General features: G+C 45.1%; 1 protein-coding gene across 1 annotated transcript in view; it reads right to left on the bottom strand.

The window, feature by feature from the left end:
• The window catches only part of ANKRD29 (ankyrin repeat domain 29), a 41,001-nt gene that overhangs the window by 1,380 nt on the left and 24,610 nt on the right, over positions 1 to 15,011 (bottom strand). The window contains exons 9-11 of the mRNA XM_082355551.1: positions 8,710 to 8,808; positions 7,005 to 7,100; positions 4,331 to 4,429 (exon numbers count right to left, since the gene is read on the bottom strand). Of these exons, the coding sequence (XP_082211677.1) occupies positions 4,331 to 4,429; positions 7,005 to 7,100; positions 8,710 to 8,808 (294 nt within the window). The remainder of the gene's footprint in view (positions 1 to 4,330; positions 4,430 to 7,004; positions 7,101 to 8,709; positions 8,809 to 15,011) is intronic.

Raw genomic sequence — 15,011 nt, 5'->3', positions numbered from 1 at the left:
CAGCCTCACTCTATGTCCTTTCCTTCCACAGTGCTGCTGAGACACATTCTGTAAGTGTTTACTTTGTGAGCGAGTCCCTATCTTAAGAAATAGACATTATAGGGCAATGGTTCCCGAACTTTTTAGTCTCAGGACTTTTGTACACTCTTAAAAATTATTGAGGACCCCAAAGAGCTTTTGTTTCTAACTAATTAAAAATGAAAACTGAAAAAAATTTAAGTATATTTTTTAATTCATTAAAAATAATAAACCCGGGGCTTCCCTGGTGGCGCAGTGGTTGAGAATCCGCCTGCCAATGCAGGGGACATGGGTTCGAGCCCTGGTCTGGGAAGATCCCACGTGCCGCGGAGCAACTAAGCCCGTGTGCCACGACTACTGAGCCTGCGCATCTGGAGCCTGTGCTCCACAACAAGAGAGGCCGCGATAGTGTGAGGCCCGCGCACCGCAATGAAGAGTGGCCCCCGCTTGCCGCAACTAGAGAAAGCCCTCGCACAGAAACGAAGACCCAACACAGCCAAAAATAAATAAATAAATAAATAAATTTAAAAAATAAAATAAAATAAACCCATTACAGGTTAACATAAATAACATATTTATGAAAAAGAACTAAATTTTCAAAAACAAAAAAGTTAGAAGTGTAGCACTGTTAACAGTTTTGCATATTTCTTTACTGTGTAGCTTAAAAGAAGACAATTGGATTCTTATATCTGCTTCTGTATCCAATCAATTATCTTAAATCTAAATTGCCATGTGGAATTTGAAACCACATCAATGAATTTTTCTACTCTGTTGCATTAAAATCCATAGGTCTATCTATCTGCAGGTGGATTTTTTACCTATGCATGTTTGTAACATCATGTACCGGCTCTTTAGAAAATAGTAGCTCACGGAGTTATGCAGATCTTCCAAATGTTGACACATTTCATTATACAATCCTCAAAGCTCACATCATTCATTAATATTATCACTGATTCATCAGAAAAGCTACAGGTATCGGGAAGCTGTCAGGCTCATGTGATGGATACAAGTCCGTTCTTTCAAGTAAAAGTGGAGCTCCCCTCAGAAAGTGGCTGGCTCCCTTTGCAATTCAAACAATTGCTCAAGTGCTTTCCCTGAGACAACCATGTGCTTCGGCCTACAGCAGAAGTGCTTGGTGCAAACTTCGAATTTTGTTACAGAGTAAAAAGACATACAGCAAGGGTCAAGGTTTCATAAAATTAAAATTGTTTACTGCTTCATCAAAGACATTCTTAGGTAAAACTGGTATTTTTATAAAATAATCTACAACGTGTAAAATAACTTAGAGGTTTGTAAAATCGTTTGCCACTACAGTTTGTGACCCTGCTTTGATGTGTGTTAAGGTGCCAACAGTTTCATCCGCCATTGCCTTTGCACCATTACGGCAAATGTCAGCACAGTGAAAAAGGGCAAATAGTGTCTCTATATTATTAAGAATATTGTTTCGACCTATTAGAACCCTTGAAAGGGTTTTGAGGACACCCCAAGGGTCCACGGACCACACTTTGAGAACAGTTGTTACAGATGAATAAAAGGATGTTCTTGCGAATTCAGGGGAGGCAATTAAAGGGTAGAAAGGCAACCAAATCAGGGAGAGAACTTGGATGTAGTTTCTTTTTTCCCTGCAGTTAAACGTGGAACCCCGGCTGCTCTATCTGAAACCCTGATCTTAGGTGAAGCTCCTGCAATCCCTACCTTCTAGGCTGGCTCCTGCTCCCTGACCCCCACCTACTGGCCGGGACCTCACTTGCTGGGAATGATGAGTTTGCCACAGTGGCCTGCGGTGCAGCATGTCCCGCAGCTGCACCCCTGCCCACCCAAAGGACCCTTGATGCTGGTGCTGGACTGACTCTAACAAGAGGTGCTATTCGATGCTGCTTTAGACCAGAGACCCCTCTGTGGGGTTAATTCTAGTATTAGCTTAGTTCCTGCAGGAGCAGATGTTGTACAGGCCTAATGCCTGGGGCTGAGAATAATGCCCCTGGAGAACGGACCTGAGCGCCATCCAGTCTCAGAGTACCCTCAGGAAGAACTAACTGTTTTGCATCGGTTACTGGTCCTTGGTGACAGGCTGGCAGGTAGCCAGAGGATCCTCTACAGTCAGGAAGAGGAGTGGATCTAAGAAGCTGCACCTCTGTCTACAAGCTTGTTAAGTTACAGTGTGGTGACCATCTCCATGAATGTCCATATCCATCACCATTAAAATAAGCTTTATACTCTCAAACTGTGTTGTTTCAGTCAATCACATCACTGTTCTGTGTGTCAGCCATATAGTTTTAAAAACCTGGTCTCACTCCTCCTCTCTCAGGAGGGTCCCCACCGAATTCTCAAGTTGCCCAGGTTACGATGGCTAGCGCCCAGGCTAGCCCCTAAAGGCCATCTTATTCATTATGGAGCAGGACCATAGGTCCATACTCACGACCCACAGCATCGCACCACTCTCTGTCCCCACTGCTCCTGGGAGAAGATGTGTTCTGAGTCCTCAGTTGGGGGTATCAGGAACATGGGATCCCCACACCCATGGGGATAGCTACAGGGTGGGGAGAGGTACTGGGCCATTGGGTACCCTCTCCTCTGGCATCTGCCCCAGCGCAGAAGTCCTGGAGCCCCTAGAGCAGAAGGGTGCTTCTGTACTAGCTGAGAAGTGACTCTCTCCAGGAAGCCTTCGATAGCATTCTTCACTTCCTGCTGACAGCCCTTGTCACTGTGTGTTGCAATTGCCTGTTTAATTATCTTTATTCCCCAGTAAACTCTGAGCCCCATGAAGACAGACACTATGTGAATCTCTTTCACTATTATCTCCCCAGAGACAATGTTCACAGCACAGTGCATGGCATCTAGCAGGCACTCAATAAGTGTTTGTTGGATGAATGAATAAAGGTCAAGGATACCCCCTCAAGAGTCCTGAGTGGCTGCTGGAATCCCAACACCCTTGCTTCTGCAGCTGCCTCTGAAGACCTTGGCTTCTACGGGCTGCCTGGCGTGCAGGCGGGCAGCTTCCTGGCAGCTACTCCCGGCTCTCCAAGGGCTTCAGCAGGATGAAACTCCAACACAGGCAGCTACACAGACACTCCAAAGACCAGCATTTTGGTCACTGGAAATTCCCCATAACCATTATTGCTGAGATTCCACGAGACACACAAGGAATTGCATCTTTCAGTTTCTATGTAAAGAAACTGCCTTAATTCAGTACCGGGGGGCTTAGCAACGAAGACTGATCTTTTTAGGACATCTGTGTCCAAGGTGCAAAGAGAAGAGAGCAATTGTGATTTCAGCGGGCTTATCACACAGCCAGACCAGCTAATGGAAGACAAACCCGTGTATCTCAGGAAGAAATAAACAGAAGTGTTGTCTTCAAGCAGTTCAATGGTAGGGACAGGGGAAGTAATAATTCCACGTGCTAAGTGGAATGAGAAAAAGCGGCTCTTGGCATGTTGTCTAATTGCACTTCTTAATGGTTTCTTTTAAAAATATCATGAAATGTTATCTGATTTTGGTTTTATTATTAATCAAATCTAACACAGTAATAGATGCTTATAAAAATTCAAACACTATATAAGTATAAAGTAAAAGTTGCTTTTCATACTCTCCCCTGTTAATAAGTCCCCACCATACTTCCTCCTTCAAAAGTCAGTAGTTTCAGTGTGCTTCCTCTAGACCTTTCCTAGGCTACTCTCCCACCCCCAGTCTCTACATGTGACTGCTTATGCAGATGTTGAGTAGGAGGAAATACAATGACAGTCATTTTTTACTGGGCATCCTCCCACCTCCAAGTTTGGCTTAATTGAAAACTAAGAAAAATTTTGAGCTATAAAAAAATATGGGTTGGTTTTGCTCAACTATACTTCAATTTAAAAAAATATGGGTTGGTTTTGGAACTGTGGGGCAAAGTCCTGTTAACAATATAAAAAGCAACATTTTCCCCATGAGGTCACCAAATAGAGCACAGGCAATTCTCAAGGTACCAGTATCCAACTCACGGAGGATGGTGATTAAACTACCGGAACGCTGACATTTTTAGGACACTTCTCTGATGAGAGAATACTTATAACCTTACTCCCCACAACCACTGCCCCCTACCCCCACCCCACTGTTACCTGAAAATCATTGATAATATAGGGGTTTTAGTATACTCCTCTGGGTCCAAATGTACTGCTCACTCATAACCTATAATGACAACATTTTATGCCCTTACTATGCCCAAGGATGAGGATAGTGACTGGAGCCAGAGATGCTGTCTTGGCTTCAGCAGACGCTGCCTTATCTCTTTGCACAGGCGCCCGATGGAGGGAAAAGATGACTAAGACGGTACCTTGTTTCTCAGGGCTGGGTCTGCCCCTGCTTCCAGGAGCAGCGCGACTGCCTTAATATTTCCGCTGAGCACGGCCATGTGGAGTGCCGAGGTCCCGTTCTAGGAGAAAAGGACAGTGTGTGTCAGGAGAGAGCTCACAGGCATCAGCACGCGGCTTGGCTTTCCTCACGGACCAGCCTGCCTGATGAGACTGTAATGCTAGAGCCTTGCTCATCCTTATCTTCCCTTTTCCAAGTCACATCGGCACCTAGTACAGTGTCCTCAGGGACACTGTGTACAGTCAGTATAAATATTGCCAATAACCTTTTGCAAGTGAAATAAGGCATCTGCCCAGCATGTACATGACTTCATGCTCACTTGGTCTGTTGTAGAGGCATCAGAACTTGCTGTGGGAAAAACAACAATGCTACGTCAAACATTTTTTTTCCTTAAGGTCTTTGTGCTTTTGGTGAGCACACTTCTGCAAGGCTGGAGGAACAGCCTGCTCACCTACGGGCCGAGTTGTCAACCCAGCTGTACACGCTCCACACGCGCAGGTGGGCAGGAGAGCGACTGGGAGCCACACGGCTTAAGAGTAAGAGTAGGTGCGTTGAGGACCACCTCCGACCCCAGCCTTGAGTTGAAGCATTTCTGGGTACTGAGCGGTCTAGTGGATAGGTTGCTGACATTTTATGGAATTTACTGCAAATAGTTATTGACATAAGGAAGCATCTATGTGAAGCATGTAGCTGGATTCTGGAAGGGGAAAAGAGAATATAACAAACCCAATATAAGAACGATGGGCAGTCACAAGACATCTGTTCTAGAAGGTAAATATGTCTGTGAATAGTACCTAAATGCAAGCTTAGTTTTCAAATTAACTACTTCATATATATACGTAAAACACTTTCTGATCTTGTAGGCACGTTAAATTTCATACCCAGAGAAAAACTCCAGCAAAGTAGCCATTTTCCCTGTTTGCTTTACCATGTTTGCCATGTGCGGCAATACAGTAATCTGGTAATATTTCACTTATCAAAATCTTAACCGACTTATCAGTGTTGCCAAAGTGCAGTGTGGCTAAGAATAAAAAACCAAGCCAATGGGCTTCCCTGGTGGCGTAGTGGTTGAGAATCTGCCTAATGCAGGGGACACAGGTTCGAGCCCTGGTCTGGGAAGATCCCACATGCCACGGAGCAGCTGGGCCCGTGAGCCACAACTACTGAGCCTGCGCGTCTGGAGCCTGTGCCCCGTAACTGGAGGGGCCGCAATAGTGAAAGGCCCGCGCACCGCGATGAAGAGAGGTCCCCGCACAGTGATGAAGAGTGGCCTCCGCTTGCCGCAACTAGAGAAAGCCCTCGCACGAACCGAAGACCCAACACAGCCAAAAATAAATAAATAAATGAAAAACCAAACCAAAAAAGAGCCGTCTGCAACACGACTAGATATTACGAAGTCCATTTCTGAAGCTAGTTTCTTTTATTCATAGAGAATTTATTTTCACAGACTTTATTCTTACTTTCCAAACAATTTTTACGAGTACAAAGTACAGCTTTTTTGACTCGCAAGCTCATGGAAGATTAGAATTAGCTCACTGGGGCAAGAGAGAAAGGCACACAAGCAGCAGCTCCGTATCAGCTGACAGCAACAACGGAGCCTAAACACATAAAGATCAGACAGAAGGCATCCGAAGGGCAAGTAGACTTCAGATACATCAATAAATCCAAAAAAGTGCTAAACTACTGTCCCAAGTTTAGGACAGGTTTGGTATCCTCTATTTAACAAAACACTAGAGCATATACCAGGAGTCAGCAAACTACAGCCCGCAGCACAAATCTAGCTCCCCCCTCCCCCTGCCCCACTTGTTTTTCTACATCCTGATGAGCTCAGCATTTTAAAAATTTAAAAAAGAAGACTATTTTGTGACACGTAAAAATATAAAATTTTAGAAATACAACATCCATAAATAAATCTGATTGGATGCGGCCACAATTGGCTGTTGCCGTATTTTCTATGACTGCTTGCTTTCTGCAATGGCTGAGTGGAGCGGTTCCAACACAGACTGTATGGCCCACAAAGCCTAAAATATTTGCTACCTGGTCCTTTATTGAAAAAGACTGCCAACCTCTGGTAGATACTCTAGTTGAGAAATATTTTAATCCAAAATGATTACAACTTAAAAAAGGAGTTTTGGGGCTCTGTTTTCTGGAAGATGCAGCTCTCCAGAATGACACATTCTCTGACGTGTCCAGATGTTTGAGGCTTATTTCATTCCACCTAAGGTAACAATGTGGTTCTTTGCCCCAGATAATGAAGAGAAGGAATGTGAGTTCCTATCCCTCATGTTTTCTGGGACACAAATCACGTGTTTCATTTGTGGAGGATTTCACAAATCTTCCAATGATATATCAATATGGGTGATTTCCAATTTAGCAATTTCAGTACAATTGTTTAATTTTTTTTTCCCCCTAGAAAACTAGGTACCTACAGACTCCGGTTCACTCTTTTTATTACCTTCCCATTTCTACCAGTGCCCAGGAATCTCTAACATGGACAAGTTGTAGGCATGTTCTCTCAGGAATACAACTAACCATGCAAATGGTACCCAGATTCTACTGCAGTCCCCAGTGTGGACTTCTTAAATTTCTAACCTCTCTCTTTTACAGGGTGGTAAAATTTTCTCCGTAGGTCTTACCTTCAAAATACCGAGGGTGGGTGAGAATTTCAGCAACTCTTTTATAACATCATTATACCCTTTGTTGGCTGCTTTCAGTAATGCTGTTGTACCATCCTTTACAGAGAGAGAAAAAGAAAAGTTGATTATTAACATATGTGTGTGTTGGATAATAATAAAATGTTGGTTGAGAACTGGGAATGTGCTTGTCAGAAGGAGGCAAAATGTGTAAACTAAAGCACAGGCCTGCAATGTCTCTTAATCTAAAATCATTTTAGAGCATATTAAACAGTTAATTCTACGTGAAAGGACACCAGACAAAATATGTGACTTATTACATTATCTTCGATCCCTGCCATCTGGGAATTCATGGTCTTCTAGTCCCTTAGAATATTGGGTACAGGAACAAGGGGAATTTCAGGAGGATATTTTTAGAACATAGATGGACTAAAGAGGCATTCTCTGCAGTTCATGACTTAGAAATTAATTGTTGAACTGTTTTTTTTTTAAAGTTTTTTTCACTGTGCGGCTTGTGGGATCTTAGTTTCCTGCCAAGGATTGAACCTGCACCCTCGGCAGTAAAAGTGCGGAGTCCTAACCTCTGGACCGCCAGGGAATTCCCAGTTGAACTGTTTTTAATGATTTAAATAATTGTTGAACTGTATCTACTGTTTTAAAATTTTAAATTGCTTTTCTTTTTGCCTTCCCGTGTATACAGCCTTGCTCTAGTCTCTCCTGGGTACCTGCCTGCCTGTGGTAGTGGTGATGGGGGGAGAGTAGGAAGGGGATAGATTGAAATCTGTTAAAAAAGAATGCAAAGACAAGTTCAAAAATTAATATTAAGCTCTGTCATCCTTTTCTGGCCTGAGAAGAGATTTTTCCAATTCCCCCTTTCTCCTACTTTCACGCATCAATTTCTGTATTTGGAGGATTTTGCTCACAGAGTTCTCCTGTAGTAAAGGAAACACCCCAGGCTGCTCTAAAGGTTTAGCTGGAATCAGGAGGAAGATGAGAATAGAGGGTTTTTCCTTTCTGACTTCAGAGATTGTGGGAAAGAAAAAAGAGAGAGTGGGAGAGAGGACAGAGAAGTGGTCAGGAATGTGTCTTTTGGTTTCCCCCTTTGTGGGCTCAGACTTGGAGAGTGGACGGGGTCACACAGGCAAGGGTAATATTAAGGGCAAAAAGGCCAGATACTGTAAAAAAAAAAAAAAAAAAAAAATGAAGTGACCCCAACAGAGGCTAAGTGGAGGCCGATGGGGGATGTGGTGTGGGGGTCTGCAGCTCGGGGAGCCGGGGCACTGAGGACCCCAAACCACAGACCCCTCGAGCCAGCTGCACTGTGGCCTGGAGGCCAACAGGAGGCGCAGCGCCAGGCAGACCAGCAGCCGCTGGGGGACACATCCCCAAGGGCAGCCGAGGCCTGAGACTCCTACCTGGTCCTCCCGGGTCATCCAGAGGTCAGCCCAGGGGGAGGAGGATCTCAAGGAATTCAACATTTTCCCCTTAGAGGGACTGAGCAGCAGTTGCTAGGTTTCAACGGATTCAGACCTTTCCCTTGTTTTCCTGCTGAAGAGCAGGAGGAGGTTGGGAGACAACCCCGGTGAGGAAGAGACAGAATAAAGCTGCGTCTCCTCCGCACGTTTCGGCTGAGTTAAACTCGGAGGTGAAGGCTTCAGTGGAAGGCGTCCCCATCCGAGCCCGCGCGCGCGGCGGTCCTCGCACTCACGTGGCGGGCGGCGTCGCGGTCGGCTCCGCGCAGCAGCATGACCCGTACCACCTCGCTGTGGCCCATCTGCGACGCGATCCACAGCGGCGCCGTGCCGTCCTGCGGGGAGAGGACTCAGCATCCACGGACCGGCGGGTTACGCCCCCGGGAGGGCTCCCAACGGCCCACGACGAGGGTGATTCTAACCCACGTAAGTACGCTGGCATTTGGCAGTGCCCGGACTACTTGGGTTCAGATCTTGGCTTATAAAAGCCATTGCACGGCAGGACCTTTCACGGCCGAGAGTGCCGCGGGGCTCCAGGGGACACGCGTGGGAAGCGGCTGTGTTGCAGGTATACCAAGCAGAACCAAATTCGACAAACCCGGGGAGAGGCCAGCCTGTCCTGATTTTTGCCCAGACTCTGCCTGTTTGCTTTACGGGTGGGTTCTCACAACACACCCTGCTTCGTGGGGCCCCCTCATTCCTACAGGAGAGGGGGCGACTTCCTCTGAGGCCGGTCTGAGGGTCAGAAAGCTAAAGACATTGCTCCCACTCTGCTCTTGCGTCCAGAATCCCCCCAAGCCATGTCATTCTCAGGCACCATAATTTTATGCAGGATGTGATACTGTGTCTTCTGGGGGCTGCTGCACAGTGCCCAGCTACAGCAGATTGATAGTTTTGGTAAAACTTGCTGTGTATTATGTGCCCAGTGACCCTTTTTCTGTGAACACTGGGCCATGAAGCTGAGGTATGTTGCTCCAGAGAAGAAGAGGTGAAACATCCAAGGGACAGAGAAGGAGTTGACAGGAAGGAGGGTGGTTCCTGCTGGACAGAAAGGAAACTAGAAAACTCTTCTAGTGCAGAAGGGAGGCACTAGAGAGCGATGGGGGAGGCAGGGTCATGAGTGTCTATGTTTTCCTCCTGCTCTGGGTTGAATCTGGGTTGGGTAAGCTAGGGTGCTAGAAACACCCAGATAAATTAGAGTGAATTCCAGATACGAAAAAAGGATTTTCTCCTGTACTTGGAATGAAACGCAGGAACACTGCAAGCCCCCTAAGGAGCTCTGCGCTTGGCTGGTGCCTCACAGGTAGAAGAGAAACGGCCGTGGGAGCCGGCTGGACCCATGTTGGACACGCCCCCAATACCCCAGGCCCACATCCCCCCAAGAGTCCCTGCCTGCCTGCCTGCGGGAAATCAGAAGTGCTGGCTGAACAGCGGCCTGGAGTAAGCCGGGGTTGGGGAGATAAGGCCACGGGACGTCAGGGACATAGATGACGGCAGGGCCCGCATATGGTGGACCAGCTGCACCTTCGGGGACCAATGCAGGATGCTCAGGGACCAGGGAGGCTGACAAGCCAGCACAAGGAGCAGACACGAGCATCCCCACCCCAACTCCAATGCCAGGGTGATAGTCTGACCTCTGAGAACTTGGGTCACCTGGAGAGAAGGTCAGGAAGAGGGAGAACCCAGAACTGACTAACCTTAACCTCAAACGCAATTAAGGTAATGGGACCCAAAGAGACTGCCTTAGTCAGATAAGACTGAATTATTCATCAGTGGGACTGCGGGCTGAAGAGCAAGATGATTCAGGTACAGAAGCTAAAGTTTCACTTTCTGCTGGAGGATATCATTTCAGCTCCAGTGTACCACCTGCAGCAGGCACAGGGTCACTGCCCACTGCTGTCCTGGCAACGGGACAGAGGACCAAGACCTTTGGGTGGGGTGATGGCAAATCAGGAGCCTAGAATGATCTGGGGGAAATCCAGCTGGCTACAGGCCAAGGGCTGTGGGCAGGGCCCCGGGAGACCAGACAGAGAGTCTGGGCTCCACAGAGGATTTTCCTGGGCTCAGGTGCGGATGCACTTTCCCCTCCTGCCCGCTCTGGGTTCATCTGTTCTTTGTCATCGCCGCCAGAGGGCAGGCGAGGAAAGGCATCCAGCAGGCTGTTCCCTGTGCTTTCCAAGGGTTTGGTTGTTTTTAGTTAAATTCTATTAATTGACACTAACATGTGGGAAAGTGCTGAGAGGTGCTATTTAGCAACAACTATTAATATCATAACAGTAATGTTTCGATATTTTATCAAATGTTATCACCTTAATTGCAATAGTCACAGTAGGTGGAAAAAGAAGTCACCACTTCCTGGTTGTGAGAACTTAGGGAAATCCCTCTGCCTCATTGTCCCTTTCTGCGAAAACATTAGCCTCACAGAGATATTTGTGAAGGAGAAAACATACAGAAATGTGCTAAGCACGAGGAGTGGCCAACAGATGCTTAGAAAATGGATCTGAATATTATTTATCATGAAAAACAGTGAGTAATTTAATTTGTACTTTTGTCTACAAAGCATTCCATGTGCTTTATTTAATTTGATTCTCCCAGTTACCCTGTGAGATAACTGATAGAGCAGGTAGGAACGATTGGGAAAATGAGATTTGGGGGAAGCCTGTGTATTTCCTTGCTGGTGCTTACTTCTCCAAAGCTGAGTTTTGAACCCAGGAAGTTGAATGTGAATTAGAGAACTCTTGTCAGATCCAATTACTTATCAGTTGTTTATCTAGTTTGTGAAGAGGAGAGGTTTTCCTCTTCCGTACACCTCAATTTCTGCTTTGTCATATATTTTCCTTCTATTACAATAGTCAGAATCTTCATTGTGAAGATGGCTTCATAATAAAAATGAGGGCAATTAAGTCGATCTAGCTTCTTTTTTGTAGAGCTTTGGAGAGAATCGGAGTAGGAAGAACATCTGAAAATATTTATGTAAGTTTTAAAATACTTCTTGACAAAAATATACAGTTTTAAAGTATATTAAATCAAAGAAATTGTCATGAAGTAGAAGTTACAATCTCAGCCTCACTTTTTTTTTTTAAAGAAATAGAACATTTAGCTTGAAGAAGATGGGATTCACCGGGGTTATGACAGCTGTTGTTTACTATCTGTGTGCATGACAAGCGGAAAAAAATTTAGACTGATTTTGCATACCAAGTGGTACACTGGCTCAATGTAAGAAAGGAATGATAAGGAGGGCTGGTTAAAGACTGAATGAGCTGATGAGGTAGTAATGAGTTCCCCACGCCTGGAGAGGTTTGACAGTGGCTGATTACCAATCAGCTTCTAGTACCTGATGGATGGTTAAATAGGGGACTTTTGCAGTTTCTTCCAGCTCTGTTATTCCCTCATTCCATTTGAGATAATATTTTCAAGTCTCCTCTAATATATTTTTATAGAGAGGTCACAGCATGAGATGGAGTATATGATGTGACTTGTATTAGAGACTAAATTTTATTTGGTCTTATTTAGGCTCCTAAAGATGATTTAGAGAAAAGAATATAAACCATAAAGCCATTCTCTCCCATGGCAATAAGTATATTAAGTGGCACTAGCTCTTTGCTTCTACTGCCTTCCAGTACCTATACTTAGGCTACTTCACCTGCAGGCTCGAGCCAGACAGCAAGTGCTGAGGACCAATTCTATTCTAAGTTGGGGGTTCAAGAGATTATAAGGAACCTCATCAGTAACACAGGGGGTTCAATATGGAGACACCTTTGCTACCGGCCCTGGAGCCCATTTCTCAGTACTGGGTCCCTCTACTCTGTGTCCTTGGTCCAGCAAATGAATCTGTAAAAGATGTCACTAGATGCCTGCGTTGCCCACACCCTGAACCATTCTCCCAGCCACAAGTGATGAGACTGAGGATGGGCAGGCCAGCCAGGCCACTGTGGCCTGGAGGGCAGGGATGAGCTGCGACAGTGACATGGCTACGCCAAGAGCCTGGGGGTCTGACCTGTAAACTTGGGGAACGCATACAAGATACGAAGGCAGAGGAAGCTGATCAAAATGGAAAGGAGTAGGGAGAGAGAAAGAGAGGAAAGAAGGGACTTTGAGATGACAGAGACAACTTGGCTTACGAGGGAAAGAGAGCAGCCTTGATTTCTGACGGGTTTTCTATTCCAGGAAGGCCTGGATGGAATAGAAATGATAATACCATACCTAACATTTACTAGGTACTCGGTTTATACTGGCCACTGCATGAAGAGTTTTGCAGGGATTATTTATTTTTTTTAATTCTCACAGTATTCCTATAGCAAAGGTACCATTGTTATCATGGTTTTACAGTTGAAAAAAAATGAGATTCAGGGAGAGAAAGCGATTTGTTCAAGGTCATACAGTTCATAAGCAAAACTGGGCCTGTGTTTCTTTTTCTTATCCATATCCCTGTAACTACCAAGTTGCTCACTTCCCCCATCCGCAGTCGCAGCCCCGAGACCTGGCTCTGGCTTCCTAGCTGGCTCTTAGAATCCTCCTGTCCTGCTCAGGAGCCCGCGCTGTATCAGAGCCTTTTTCCAGTTCCCAGTCGCTGATCACCATGCCCTGCGGCCTTCCAGGACTTATGGGCACTCTGCCCAGGCCACGGGGTGCCCTCTGGCGGTCAACACGGCTTTTCTGAGAGTAGAGGGCATGCAAGCAGCAGGGTCTCCCTACTGTGGTCTGCTCCCTTCTCGGAACCCTCAGGATACTGCACCCATCTGCTGACTCTGTGTTGCCCATTGCCCACCACTGGGTTGCCCTCCAAGCTTACAACCTGGGAGAAAGGATACTGTCTGGGTCCCAGCATCTCTGCATACGAGTCCAAACCAAGGCTTCTGATAGAGAAGGTACTTTATGAGATGGCGTTTCGGTCAGGCTTCAAAGAAACGCTGATCAGTATATTAAGAGGACTAGACAGAGATGAGTGATGACAGGCCAACCTCAGCCCCAGGTAAACAGAGCCCGACCTTCGCCACTCCATAAAAGCATCATGTTAATGGGCTGCGTGAGTTGAGTTGGGAAAAGTATACGTCAAAGCATCTTGTTGGTAGGAAAACAGACTAATTAGCCATCTCAGCTAGTGATTAAAAAGGTTTGAGTCATATCAACTCTAATTGGTGAGGACACATAGAAAGAACTGAAAATGAAGTTTTAAATGACTGTGGATTTCAATTATGTCTGTGACTCTTGACCTCTTTATTCAGGACAGCTTAGAAGGGATATTTTTCACGTTTCAAAACAGTAATTTAGTCTTTCCAGATATAAAAAATTAAAAAGAAAGAAGAAAAAAAAAGAAATTAGTCATTCCAAAATCTGCCTATGGCTTGCTTTATGCATATGATTCCTTCTAGAAGAGTACTAAGAAGGTTTTCAGTTAGTTCTTCAGTGATAGAATTACAAGGAAAAGTCATTCCTACTACCGTTCAGGTTCCCTGAAGCTCAGATCAAATGTTAGCTGAATAATTTCAATGCAGCTTCATTCACATCCTGGCACAGTGTACCATAAAATGTCAGGAATCCTTGGGATGGCGAAGCAAAAATTAGAAATCAGATTTATCTAAAAATATTAAGAAATTAAACCAGGCAAATATCCTTGTCCTTATTTTGTAAATTCAAGAATTTTCTGACAATGATTCAGTGTGTCAGCTGAGATTTCAGAATAAAACATTGGCTTCCAAATGTCCTACCTATATAACCGTCTACCATGTACAGGCCATTTTAATGGAAACTTTTAATTAGACTTTTTTTTTTAACCTCTTCATAACTTGTGACAAAGTTAGCAGGGGTTGATATCACTTTTGCTGTATTTCTGACACTTCTTGTTTTCTTGGAATGGAATTAAACTTGCAAAGTTTACTCTTTTACAGAAGACAGAACTTGGACTAGTCTGACCTGGCTAGATCACCTTTAACTATAAGCTTGTGGTAGTAAAAAGATTATGGTGTGAGGGTACAAAGGGGTTACTGCACTCTATGAAAAGGAAAAATTTCATCGCTTTTCCCCCCTAAAGCAATTCTTATTTTATAAAATACCTCTCCCTAAATAACAATCTTTTCAGATCTGGACACTCACAATTCCAAACAGTTGCATTAGATGCAGTTGTTGGAAAGGCACGTCACTTGCTCCTTGACCCAAGGGTGGGCTCCTCCCATTCCAGGCTGGGTTGCCCACTTTGCCCAGGTTATCCTCACTCCTGAGGGATGAAATACAGCTGCGGTGTGTTGCGGCTACCACGGCACTGCTGGCTTACTCTTTAACTTCTTGGCTTTAATGCCATCACATGACTCAATTTAGGGTTAAATGGACATAATTCAGGCAACATTTGAAATATGATCTCTCATGTCAACTTGGTGTTTTACAAACAGCACCTTAGGTGTACAAATAATGCATCTTTACAACCAGAGTTTTTGAAGTGCCAGATGTACAGAGAGACTTGACCATCTTGATAATCTCTCATTTCTAAATTCACAGTGGTACCCTCAATAATGGCCTCCAAATCAAACTTAAGCAATCTAAA

The sequence above is a fragment of the Balaenoptera borealis genome (assembly GCF_965194805.1).
Source record: "Balaenoptera borealis genome assembly, chromosome: 14".
Lineage (NCBI taxonomy): Eukaryota > Metazoa > Chordata > Mammalia > Artiodactyla > Balaenopteridae > Balaenoptera > Balaenoptera borealis.
Note: the sequence above shows the minus strand (reverse complement) of the source record. Positions and strands in the feature narration are given on the sequence as shown.